General features: G+C 29.4%; 1 protein-coding gene across 1 annotated transcript; it reads left to right on the top strand.

Annotated features, from left to right (window-relative positions):
- Positions 1-438: 438 nt before the first annotated feature.
- LOC136979483 (glutamate receptor ionotropic, delta-1-like) lies at positions 439-8,564 on the top strand. The gene is made up of 8 exons (XM_067275490.1): positions 439-453; positions 520-620; positions 706-793; positions 864-1,022; positions 3,195-3,345; positions 3,571-3,800; positions 3,937-4,196; positions 8,357-8,564. Exons 1-8 carry the CDS (start codon positions 439-441, stop codon positions 8,562-8,564), a joined length of 1,212 nt encoding a protein of 403 aa, XP_067131591.1.
- Positions 8,565-14,556: the final 5,992 nt, after the last annotated feature.

Genomic DNA, 14,556 nt, shown 5'->3' with positions numbered 1-14,556 from the left:
CACATTGCGTATCTTTAACTTAAAACTGTTTAAAATATCAGATCAAGGAGAACACATTTGCTGTATCTATTCATAACCCTTCTATAAATTTGTTTAAATTTTTGAATAATGAAGTAACATACAGATTTCAGAAGTATTTTTCGAAGAGATGTCTAGCACATGTCATTCCCAATATAAAGGGAGTAGTCATATATACAATGGAATGTACTTTATGTGAATGATACATTAACTGTCTTATTTCACATAAAAAATTCGATAACTATTCAATTTAACTAATTTTATTGTCAGCACTATTTACTATTGGTTCATGGTTTCTTCCTTGCATTTTGTACTTAATAATCTCCAGTATGATAGATCTGAAATCATACTTGATTAAAATTATTCTTCCTTTCATTTGGATTAGGTGGTACAATATGCAAAAATGAAAGTAAAATAAAAATGGTTGCAGCTGAGGTAGGTTTTTTTCTTGCAAGTTTACATAAGATAATTAATTTACTAAATTTTATACTTGTGTTACAGCTGCCATTCTATGTTGACCTAGACGAAAAAAAGAACGAAGTTGTTGGCGGAATTGATGTAAAAGCACTTAACTTGGTGTTCAATAAATTAAATTGTGTTAGGTAAAAAGTTAATCTATTTTTCAGCAGCTAAGTTAGCTTAAACTACTATGAATTTTATTTATTTGAAAATCAAATATTTTTTCAGTTACGAAATACTTCATCCTGAAACCATATTTGGCATGGAAGACGAAAATGGATCTTGGAATGGACTTTTCGGAAAACTGCAACGACAAGTAAGACTAAACAACTAAAATAATTACCTTATTTCGCAAACACAATTAAATTTATCTCATTTTATTTAAGGAAGCCGATTTCAGTTTAAATTCATTATATATTACGCCCGAGTGTTATAAGATAGCGGATTTTTCTGTTGCTTTTGACACTGACGAAACCATTTTTATCGTTTCTTCTCCTAAAGAAGTTTCTAAACTTAGAACTATATTCAGACCGTTTTCAATTACGGTAAGTCAGTAGAGATTAAATTGTTATTATTGCGATACATTCAATTATTTAATTTCCTTTTAGTTATGATTATAAACAAATGTAGAAATCTTAGTAATGAAAACTTGAATGCGATCATTATCAAGTACCGGTACATTTCTTTCCCTCTTTGTTAAATATATTTTTTATAAGTTATAAAGATTTTAACATAAATTCATAAAGGACACTATACTCTGTGATGCTTACGTATTCTTACTGTGTGTAAAAACATATTTGTGGTATTTAGAAATAAACATTTTTTCTGTATATCATGTGATTAAAAACTTCATGGATTAGCGTAGTAATAATGGAATCTGAGTGGAATCCAAGGGAGCCACAATAAAAATTTTTCATGAGTTATAGGCTAACTGCGTCATCGTCATGGTTTTTTTTAAATATCTGTCTGAACCCATGCTGAGTTAACAAATGCCAGACATCGTGTCTTAAGGGAAGTCATAAGTAAATGTATTCCCTATCTGATGATTATCATTTAGGAGGTAGAGCTCATGTTACTATTAAATATTAAAAATATTGTTATAAAAATTTTCATGGACAATTATTTGAAATATTCAATTATTTAAATTACGAATACATTTCCTGCTTTTCTCAAAACTTTGGAACAATTAACCTTTATAAAACAGTAAAAACTTGTGTGCTAGTAAATGGACATATGAATCACCTTTTCAGTTTTAACAGTGAATTTTTACATTGAGGTTTCTATATGTTTCTTTCTTTTTCTAATTTGTTAGAACTTGGAAACCGGCAAAATCGAAATTCAACCTTCTACGATAGGATTCTTGCTATCAATTGGGTATTATAGGACACATTTCCAATTTGGGTTTCATACAACATTAAAATACGTAAGGCACAAGAGTAAGAATCACTCCGAAGAGCAAAGTACAACTCTCCCAGGAGGATTAATGTAAAATCAACTATACTCATTTAGAAAGAAGAAAGACGAATTCATTCCAAAAATAACCATTACATGAAATTATACCTTAAGATAAAACAAAGCTTACCTTAGAAAGACATCCTAATTACATACTGTAAACCTAGGGGTACCTAATCTGAGAGGATAATCCGAAACTCGCGACTCACAACATAAGCAAGATAAGAGTTGTAGCTTCTGTCTTCCCTTCAGTTCTTTTTTTATTATCTTTTGTTTGATTCTATTCTGGCCAATCATAAATTTATTTTCGAAAAAACTGATTTAACGGTTCATAATTAGTACAAAAAATAAAATAATTTATAATCCTAGTTTCCAACTAATTAAATTCGGAATTCACTTCGGAATTAGTAAATTTATATTTCATTCGGTTGCGAAATATAAAATTGATTTGAGTGAGAGTGAACTTTATAAAATATAAATATTTGAACCATGTGTGTATGAGTAAAGGAAAAACATGCAAAATTAATAGGAATTTACGGATATATAGACAATGAACGAATGAAAACAGCAATTTTATAATTATAAGTACTATTGAAACAATTGTTTGTATAAGGACAAATTGAATGTTATGTGACTTTGCTTATGTTTATTTAATCACACCTTAAATTAATCACTTTGTAATGAAGGTTCATGTCCATTTTCACTTAAATAATGCCCAGTTTAAAAAGGTTCAATCTTTTGTTAATTATTATTTACGCAAACTAATGTAAATAAAAGCGATATTAACAGGTTTTTTTTCCACATTGAAATTGGATAAACTAAGTCAGGTCTAGAAGAACAAGTAATCTATGCGTTCCGATAAAACTTTTTGTGGGAAATTAGCTGGTATTAAACTGTTAGACGTGTAAGAAACACCCCAGAAATTCCACAAATTCGGATGCAAATATTAGACTGACATGCAAGTTTCAGTGTTTTCAACTAATGAAAGTGGTGGCTCAATAATAATTGGAAAAAATTATAACTTTATATAAAATATTATTTAAAAAATTAACTATTGTAAACATTAATTTAAAATTAAATTTAGTCTAATTACATTATTATTTATTGTTATGTTAAATAATTTTATAAAAATAAAATGAAACCAGAACGTTACATAAAGTTTTTCCTTTGTTTTTAAATCTCTACATTTAATACGTTACATCATTTTATTTCTTCCGTGTCTTAAATAATTCTATATAAAATTTAGTATTAATATTTAATTTTAGGTTTGGATATCACTTTTTGCTACTATAATTATAACAGGAATAGCTCTGTACTTTATACATTCAAAAAGATGTATACAAAACCATAAGGATAAACAATCATGGTGTATCAACAAAATACTTTGGTTTCTCTTTGCCAATTTGATATCTCAAGGTAATATTTCTACTCGACATTTTCATTCTTATTAGTATTTTCAATATTTAAAACTTTCATAAAACTAATATTTGTTAATTTTACGTAATACTAGTACAAAAATAATATAATATATCAAAACAAGTAATACTGCTGCTAGAAAAATTGTTACATTAACGTGGAAAATATCATTATTGTGATATAATTAATAAGTATACGTTAATAATTTACAATGATATTTGATAGGTGGTGAAATGAGTCACGTCAGAAACAGCACAACAAGAATCACAATTGGTGCATGGTTATTAATAACGGTAGTCCTTATATCGGGTTATTGTGGAGTTCTCTTTTCTCATATGACTTATCCTCTGTATGAATCGATACCTACAACTATTGAAGAACTCGCAGATTCTGTCATGAAAGGAGAATATTCTTGTGGAGCACCGGGTGATTCGTCTTTGGAAACATATATCTTGGTATAATTACCTTTGTTACATAATCGTATTTTTGTTTTAATTTCCAAATTACCTTGAAATATTCAAATTTCAAAATTATAGTTAAAAATGCTTACATAATTTCACAATTCAACAGAATCTGACAAATTATTTTCAGGAAACAAACGAGCGAAGTGTAAAAATTTTTGGAGACCATTTAAGAAAACATCCAGAAAATTTATTTACTGATTTGGATGCTGGTATTCAACATGTACTAGATACAAAATATGCTTTTTTCTGTTCTAAAAGTGTGGTAGAATCAATGGTAAGAATTAGAGGAGAAGAACAATTTGCATATTCAAAAGACTTTTTATTCAATTACATGGTGTCATATCCGAGAAAGAAGACATTTGAATTTAAATATGAAGTGGACGAAATGTAAGTTATGTTCAGAGAGCTCAACGAATCTATTTTTTAAAAATTCTAGCAACGAATTTTTTAACTTACCTGGCAATATTTGGTGGTGCCATCTATTTTCATATTTTATTATAAATAATTTTTCCATTTTTATTATTATAAAATAGAAGAAGCTTAATTTTGATTGTAAAAATAGGTTTAAAAAATAAATTTTAAATGCAAATAACAAGTAAAATCTTCCTTAAGTCCTACGCTTCTGGAGATAGACAAAAACCCCTTTATCTCTCCACTGCTTCAAACTTTAATTACCAAAACTTAATAGCATTAATCAATCTAACAACCATACCTGCTAGAAAAAGTTCAGAAATTTCTAACATATGAAACAGAAAACATTAAGCTTCAAATATGGTGAATTGTTCTCCTTACTCACACATACACACACACAACTAACGTACATAGATATAGAAAAACCACCCAAACTTTTTTCGCATTTCGCGATGTTTCAAGTTGTGCTCAGTCCAAAAATATAAAAACCATGAAAGTCATTTTTTGATCAATCGCTATACTTTCTCTCTCATACATATAACAGCCAGAAATGTAAACGTATTATTAATGTTTATTATATTTTACGATTTTATAGATATTTTATTAGTATTTATGACGATTAAAGCATACGAATATTTTTCGTGTTTATTCAACTAATACGAATTACATTGTGTAAGAAACATGAAATATATCTTCATGTATCGATATAGTTTGTTATTCTTTAGACATGTTTACTTTATATACATAACACAGTATAATTTGTCTCAATAAATGAAGACATTTTTTTTTACCCAACGTGACATTACATATTTGAGCCGTAGAATTAACAATGCCTCTTTTATGCGACTTACAGAACTGTGTTCGTTCTCAAAACCTGTTCAATCGATTTTATTAATCTTTACTATTTTCCATTAATTGTGATGAGGGATTTAAAAATGTATAAAAAGTGAGGATCCGTGACTTCGATTTCGAGATATAAGGTTGAAGCACGAGCGTATCGCAGGAATGTGATAGTATGAAAGTATCGTATCGTAGGTCGTATGACAGTAAAACTCTTAGTTATAATTTTAGTTTTGAATTGTGTATGTTGTCCAGCGAAGAAATTAAAAGTAGACTATTTAGAGGGCTCTGAAACCGTCAGCTGTGTGGGTAACTATTATAAATTCTTTATCCATTTAATCGAATGACACGAAAATCGCTCTATAGTAGACAGAATTACACCTAATACTTATTGGGATATGTGTAGGGATTCAAAGATTAACTTAAAGAAAAAGCTGTTCATTTCCGAGTGAAAAAGCAATAATGACAAATACTAAAACTATAAGAATGTATTATTAACCGGAATAAGTCGAGCAACTTTGTCTCTTTTTATAAACCAAATAGCAAGTAAACCCGGCGTTGTGCGATAATACAATAATACAATAATTTGTGCTAAGTCCAAAAATATAAAAACCATGAAAGAGACTTCGATGTATTATTGTATTAATAATACAATAATACAAATAAATACAAATCATTAAGATTATTAGATTTTTTCGTACTTCTAACCCTCATATTATATTGTAGTATTTGATTTATATTCAGAAAAGGTAACTTTTCTGAATATAAATCAAATACTACAAATATCACACCGAGTGACCAATCTAACACATTATAAAAATTCTTTAAATTGAGTACATAATACGAATAAAGCATTCTTAAAATGTGTTAGATTGGTCACTCGGTATGATAAGCGCTTGCCTAAGATAACCTTTGAGGTTATATAAATAATATAATATAACAAATATTAAAGCAAAAACCATATAAAGAGTTTGGATCTTTTATCCATTGTCATGTTTTTCGCGATACTCAGATGGTGCGAAATAGCACAAATTTAATGGTAGCAGTAACACACCCTTTTATTCACGGCCAAATATTATATGGTCTTCTACCAACCAATCAAATTTCGCAAAAAATAGACCAAATATGTAAACTCAGCACTTTTGAAAACTACATATTCTAATGCCACTGTACTCCTGGTCCAATAGGAAGAAGGGACTGTTGTACTGTAGAATAATTTCGCTGAATGATAGAACATCTTCAGTAGTATTAGTGAAAGAAGTTAGGGGCAATGGTTTTATGAGTTAGTAAGGGAGATGAAATGAAGGTAAAGGGCAAGGTGTTCAGGGCGGGATGTCCATGTTCCAGCTATATCCTCAATAATTATCACGTTTATAGAAAAATTATCAGAATTGACTTGGTTTATTTGGTTACAGCAACACGACACGAAAAGAATCTGCCAAGGAGGATGTATCCTGGAAATACTTTTATATAAATCTGACCACACTTTAAGTGATGTAAACATGAAATAAACTCAGGAATCTCCATGAGGCCAGTCTGTTGGCCATGCGCGAACCCATTACTGACTACCAGTGTTCGGTGGTTGGTTTCATTCACTCGGTTAATTAAAGATATTTATCGGGATGCAATTTTAAAAAAATTGCAGGCCTATTTGTTTCCACTGGTGTCTATCCGTTACTATACTTGCCATTAACGCCCGAACATATGAAAACTCGGGCAATGTGCATAGCGTTATAAAAAACCGCGTAAATAGACTGCTCTCGAAATCGAAATTAGAGAGATGAAAAGCATGATCAGACATGCAAATCTTAGAGAAAGAGGACCAGATTAATTATTTATAAACTTCTGATTTGTACCACAAGTCACATTATTTCAATTCAAAAGTGTTTTCTTGAACGGAATTAGATAAACAATCAGCACCATACTAAGCTAACAGAAAAAGTATGATGTACAGTACAAGGGTAAACACTACTACACTTTACCCAGGAATCTGCTATTACTACCTGTCACAGTAAAGACATAAAAGCAATTCTATCTCATGCTATATTATTGTCTCCGTCATTTCGTGAATATAATATATATATATTTAAAATTATATTCTTTTTGTAAGAATTATACTTGCTTAATTATTTTGTTAAATGTGTTTGTCAATAGATGGTACTACAAGTAATGCCAGCAATATATGTAAAAATCCAGTTAATATTTTCATGTGTGATGTACAGTACCACATTTTCTAAGTATGAAGTATCTGAACGTATAAACTTATACACGGTCTAGGTGTGCATAGCGAACAAACAAACAAACAAACATCCTCATTTATTATAAGGTTATTAAGTAACTTATTTCTAGAATTTTTAGTTAACTTTTCTAGCAACATTTTATGGTGCTATCTGCTATCACATTTTGTTTTTAATTTTTAAAATAGAGGGTGGGCCAATGAAAAAGAAACGGCAGAGTGTTCGTGTTCGTCCAAGCAAATCGCTCGGACAGGTCGATTTTATTCTCCAGGGGACATCTTATGCAATAAAGTTTTTGCGAATCTGAATATTAACTAAACAAACATTTTTTTCGAAATAAATGTTTGTTTAGATAATAGAAAATAAATGAGGTTTTAAAAATGTTTGTTTAGTTAATATTCAGAATCGCAAAAACTTTATTGCAAAAGATGTCCCCTCAAGAGTAAAATCGACCTGTCCGAGCGATTTGCTTGGACGAACACGAACACTCTGCCGTTTCGTTTTTGTTGGCCCACCCTGTATTTTAAACTACTATAAAGTGAAAAAGCTTAATTTTAAATGTAGGAATTGCATTTATAAAGAAACAAGTGCAAATGCTAATAACAACTAGAATCGTCATTCAGTCTGACCCACTGGCGATATACACAGCATTGCCTTTATTTACTCACCTCCTCGATCTTTAGTTAACAAAATTTAGTAGAATGCATCAACTAATAAACAGACCTCCATGCAAAATTTCAGAAATTTTTTTGACAAAATACGCAAGAGTTATTAAGCTTCAAAATGGGTGAACAAAATCGTGTTCTTTCCACACACACTTACATCCTATATATACAGAAATTCCCCCCGAATTTGTTTGCATTTTTTGATGCTTTAAGATCTCCTAAGTGTAAAGTTGAAAAAATGTGGAAAGTCATTTTTTCATGTATTATAGACTATATGACAGCCAGGAAAGTCAACCGATATAATTGTATATATGGTAAATTTGATCGATTTTAATTTCTTATATAGAAAAGTAATATATGTTACATAAAAATATTTTTTGTTGCTTATTTTCAGAATAGGATGGATAAGAGACACAGGTATTTACAAGAAGATGGTAAGAGACATTATGCCACCATCTACAAAAGAGATCGCTAAAGACACTTATAATCCTTTATCTATAGACGATGTCTTAAGTTGTTTTATTCTTCTCGCTGCCGGATATGCATTTTCTATTGTAGCTTTTGTAATAGAATTGCTTTACAATCGTACAGTTAAACATTGAAATTTAAACACTGAAATTAAATTGGAAAACTAATTTAACAAATTATATCAATTATAATACTTACGGCTGAATGAAACATCAGTGCTAATAATTATGTAATGAACGTAAATATAATTTCTTAATCACAAGATGCTTTGAAATCCCTATGCAGTTTTACCAATACTTAGAATGAAGGTAGGAACAAAATAATAATGTAATTGAGGTAAGGATATAATTATTTGTTTATTATATGCATCAACCATTTTTTTCCAAGATGAGATTCTGTTTTTTCAATTTTGTTGGTTACTCCATATATTCTAATAGGTTCTTTAGGAGCATGAATAGTTCAATGATATCTTAAAATTAATTGAATAATTCTTTCGTTATTAGAACCTATTCTTATTTCGGGTTTTTGATAACTTCTCAGTATTTCGAAAGAAACTGAAGGCAATTGCTTCATCATTAGATTCTTTTAATTACTACCTTACCAATCAAACCGTCTGCCACAGACAATTACGAACTCAACAGAAGTGGAAAAAGCACACCACCAAATTGATTTATAAAAGCTTGATTTTAGTATTTGGAGAAATACAATTCCAACTAAATTTTCTTATAACATTTTTGTTTTCTTAGTTAATGGATATCAGACGATATATTTCCTCTTAATACATTTTGACATATTTCACATACAACGTTGATTTGATCAGGTAAAGCTTCTTTCTGTATTATTCTTTTCTACGACAGTATAGTCTTTGAAAAATATGACAATATATGATAATATTGTTTTACGTTCTTTATTTTATCGGTAAGTATATTCGAAAAATACCTTGTTTATCGAGTAAACTTAAATCTCTAACAGAAAATTTATTATTAATTTTAAGATGAAAATCCAATAAGAAATAACTAGACTTTTTGTCGCTTTTTTATATGCATTTAAAATGAAATTAAATTTTTCTGCATAAGCTTGATGAACCAAACCATTTACTTGAGTTTCATCACGATTATTTTTAAACAAAATCAAGCAATGAGTATGTGTATTATTTCTTGAAACAAATAACCAATCACGAAATATATCCAAAAAGTGTATCGAATCAGATTTCTTAAAAACATACCTCAAACGTTATCAGTCCTTTATGTGTATATTTATAGTTAAAATAAAATATTCCCCAAAAGTTATCGAATGACTACTACTTATGTGATATAAATTTAATCTTTGAAATTATTTATTTGTGCATGAATAAATATACAGATAAGAAATAATAAATTGCATTATAAATGGTATCAAGATATGAAGCATATAAAAATAGAAGCTATTTCTGTTCATATCGTTTTTATTATCATATGATAGCAAAATTTTAAATTAGCTGACTGTTGAATGTAATATAGTTGAAACCAAAAACTCACCATAAAAATAAAGACAAATTCTTCTGTATTCAATAACTATTAAGCAGAAGTGATTAGAAAAAGTTTCTACAATTTCGGTTAAATTCAATATAATTCAGTAATAATTAAGTAATAAAGAGATTTCATGTTATAAACCGTAACTCAATGGTGTATAATTAAAGTGAATTAATTTGATTCAATTTCCAATAAATACTCATAAAACCACTAAACATAGTATGAGAGTTTTATTCCAGTAACACTTAGCCAAGTGAAGATGTTCTGGGTATCTTCACGTTTGAAACTTTTCTATAGGGACCAGTTTTACATTCGAACTTCTGCGAGTTATTATCTTTTGGTAGATTTGTGCTTAGCTTAGTTTAAAATTTGTAGAAGAAAATAAGCTTAGTCCAATTATAACAGTAAGAATAAATACTTAAAATTTGGAGTACAGTGTGCAGTTGATTGAAACGTTCTTGTAACAGTTCTTAGCGCCGCGTGGTTGTTTCAGTAAAATCGTGAACAATCAGGTAATATGACGACCGGATCTACAAAAGCATCTTTTACTGTATTTATTCACATCGGGAGATTTAGATGTATAATTTATTTATTTATTTATTTATTCATGTTGCCTGTACATATTGTTTACGTGTTGCATTATTTTATTCTATCAAATAGACAATGCGATTGGTTTGTCTATTTGTTTTGTGATAATTCAGAATTATCTTCTGAATTATCTTTTTCAGAAGATAATTCTGAAAAAGAATTATCTTTATTCTGGAAAAGTAATTGCCAGAAGGTTTCTGGCTGCCTTTAATGGAGAGGTAACTAACTCTATTAATTTTATTTCGTTTGAACAATAGCACGTAGGTGAATCATCTTCACAATAATAAAATGTAATATCTAATAACTTTTTATATATTGTGACATAATTAAGAATATGATAATTAGTTTAACTGAGAATGAACGTTTGTTCCTGGTGCAATTTGAATTGTAGCTTTAATATGTTCATAGAAATACTGCGTTTAATTTTCGAGATATTGATATTTTCTTATTTTTTCACAAAGTAATTAAAATTAGTTTTTTTAAATAGTTTTTCAACGATTAAGATTATAAAAGAGATAATATATTCACAGAACAATAATATCAAGGCGCTACTAATGTCTTCGATACTAAGTGAAGTATTAGTTTCTTCGTTGCTGCTTCTCTTCGTACGCAAATCATTCTGTTTCAATTTCTCATATACGCCATTATCTACTAATTCTCCAATGCTACATCAAAGAAAAATTAAAATCTCAATTTAATTTTATGCTATATTATTTACTATTTGTCAAAAATATTTTTAATATATAATTTTTTAAATTTCCAGAACTCATTAAATTCACGTAGTAATTTATAAAATTGTACGGTTTTTATAGATCAGTAAACATAAATTTACAAATATAATTATTAATGGCTGTCATTTGAATGAAGTTTTAGAAAAAATTATTTGAGAGATGATTGGTCTTTACTTAAAAACGTTTCAAAACTAGTACAGGAAAAGAAATTGTTCCAAACTTTTAATCGATATTAAAGATGAAAAATTCCGTGAAATACAGTAGACCTTTAGCAAACAGATGCAAAATTTACTTTTATATTATAACCATTTATTTTAATGTTCTGTGGAAATTTATTAAACATTGCCTAGTAGAAATGGAACGAATTGAACGTTAATCAGGACAGAAAAAATACACAAGCAAAAATTTTTTAATGCATTTTATTAATGAAGTAGTTTTGATGTAATATAATGAGGAACAATGATTAATTTGGAGGATTAAATAAACGGTTAAAGAATTTGGCTTAATGTTTTTCTTTGTGTCTAATACACACAAAGACTATGAGCCCTGGCTTCGAGAAAAAACTAAAATAAGCGTAGTAATAGAAATACAGCATTAAAAACAAGAAAAAATCTTACAATAATACAACAATCTTTTGTGTAAAGCAAAATTCTCAAATTCCAATTATAAAATGATATAATTCAATGTTGTGTAAAATTGGATTCTCATGAGAAAGTAGGCAGAGAGACGGTCAATGATTGTGAGAAAGCAAGAAGAAAGTGCCAATGGCACCACCTGCGCCCTCCAAGAGAGTGGGTTGATGAAGCCTGGTCTCGCGGAACGACGGGGCATGATATGAGCTCGAGGAGACTTCTGGCATCTCTGTGCGTAAATGGGAATTGTCCTCTTGGACGTTCCAGAAAATAGATAGATCGTTCGTGTTTCTGACAGACTTTACTCCATAATGTTGTGAATATAGAACATTGGGTTTCAAACAGGCTGAAGGGAGCTGAGTTTGATCCTCGTTGGGGAGGTGTCGTGATGTTATCGTGTAATGACACAATTTGTCAATTTTTACTGGTAAAGCATGCTACCAGGGAGAGATCTTGGAAGAACAAGATTGGTTAAATTTGAGTTGCAGAGGCATGAGTCTCAAGGAAGAGACGGTTAGCAGAAACATTACGCCATGTGGCAGACCTGGAATAAAGCAGTGACCGGCAAAGCTGCTGATTGATTGGCCGTCAGTTATCGACGACTATATAATGTCGACCAGGAAACGGGAAATTTGAGTTAGATCTGTCTCGCTAAGCATTTTGTGATCACCGAAGAAAGTACTACGGCTAGACAACTGCTTTTCTGTCATAAGGTGTCTTCTTGGCGGACAAGTCTGTGAAATACAAACAATTTGAACTTTACGTTATGACATCAGTGTACCGAAACGGACGCCAATTGTGAAACTGTTGTAATTTTTAACGTCACTTCGCAAATACATGTAGGTTCAGATAAGTGTGTGCATTTTCCGGATTGTTTTCACGTGTAAAATATAAAAACAGAAGGAAGTTTACCTATAAAAATTCATGTTTAGAAGTTTCGTTGTCATAACCCATCATTCTAATTTAACATTACAAATATATTTTTCATTCGAATTATGAATATATTTACGAATCACTTCAAGTGAAAAGTCCAAAAACTGATTCTAGATTTATCTGTAAAAGTACACGTTAGCACATTAGAATGTACAATAACAGTGGTAACGTAAAAACTAAATCAAAAATGGATATAAAATATGATTTGTGGTTTAACAAACATTCTAATAAAACCTTTCATGAAGGAAATATCATCACATGATTGTCATGGTTGTCATGGTAATTTTCACTTTTACGCCTGTGATATTGAAGTATGGCAATTGTTCAAGAAATCTTGAAAGATATGCGTGTACAGTATAAACGTTAGTTTGTGTGTGTTTAAGTGAGTTCATGTGTCAACGATTTTGTTCACCCTCTTCGAAACTTATGAAATCCTGTACATTTTGTGGAAAATTTCATACATTTTATGGAGAGGTATGCTTATTCGGGGAACTAATGCTGTTAAATGTTGGTAGTGAATAGTCGAGAAAGATGGAACGAAAAAAAAGGTATCTCCAGTAAAGTCAAACTTAATAACAAGTTTACTTGTAATTAGCATTGAAAATTTTTTATAAAACCCATTTCTATCTGAAAATTAAGCTTTTCGCCATTTTAAAAAGATGAAAATAAAAATTTTCAAATAAAAAATCATAACATAATGTGCAACGAAAAGTTGCAGGGAAAGTTATGAAACTTGTTGCTGAATTTTTCGACCAAAATATTAATCGGTAAGCTCACTAGGACATAGTACTCCAAATAAAGATAACAGTTATAATGCTAATGATTTTTGTGCAAGCGTTTTCAATTCGTTTTGATATTAAATTCCTTAAATTTTTTCTTACGAATTACTGAAATTATTGTTTGGTGTATAATCTTGTTTTTGCCATGTCACTCTCAGATCATTTTGATACAGGTAGGTACTTGTATTCCTTTAGCTCATAACGTTATTAAGTAATGTAAAAGTATATGAGAAACTAATTATAGACTACTCCTAACTGATTTAACTAAAAAATAGGAATGTTTTTACATTCTTAAAATAAATTAAAACAATTTTTCTGTTTTTCTCTGAACAGAATGTTACTATTTTCAGGAGATTCATAAAAATTTCTTCATTCTTTCAGACTGCTTCTGGTCAAGCATCGAATAATATTAGTGCATATTAGTAAATTGTCAGAATAAAAATTATAAAGCAGAAAAGAAAGATATAAACTCATAATCTCTACTCTACTTCGTAAATGTTTGAAATGCGTGGAAATAATTCAAATATCAATTTTATGTACAGTACATACAAGCAACGATATATGGGGTAATAATATATGAAAAAATTAACAGAGTGTACAAATAAAAGTAATGAAATATATTAAACTTAAAATGTTTACATTTAAATAGTCGAAACTTTTTAATAATTTGAAACTACTTACTTTCATTTTATTAAATTCTTTTTTAAATTTAAAGTGCTTATTCATGGGATATATTATTGTATAAGTTGAAAAAGATTCCTCTGAAATTACTAATGATGCTTTCTTTTCAATCGTTAACGCAAGCACAACACGGTCAGATATAATGTATGCAGGTTTATGTTGTAGAGTATATTTAATTCCTTCGTTTATAGTGGGAAAGCTCTTATCTGGATTATTTCTTATGTAATCACCTAAAATACTGACCATACCTTTGTGGGCATCCTATAATAAT

Source organism: Centruroides vittatus, unplaced genomic scaffold (genome assembly GCF_030686945.1).
Source record: "Centruroides vittatus isolate TY-2023 unplaced genomic scaffold, ASM3068694v2 contig_628, whole genome shotgun sequence".
Classification (NCBI taxonomy): Eukaryota; Metazoa; Arthropoda; class Arachnida; order Scorpiones; family Buthidae; genus Centruroides; species Centruroides vittatus.
Note: the sequence above shows the minus strand (reverse complement) of the source record. Positions and strands in the feature narration are given on the sequence as shown.

Coding starts and splice junctions, on each gene's coding strand:
- LOC136979483 (XM_067275490.1), top strand. Junction 621..705: donor AATAAATTAAATTGTGTTAG/GTAAAAAGTTAA, acceptor ATATTTTTTCAG/TTACGAAATACTTCATCCTG. Junction 3,346..3,570: donor TGCCAATTTGATATCTCAAG/GTAATATTTCTA, acceptor GATATTTGATAG/GTGGTGAAATGAGTCACGTC.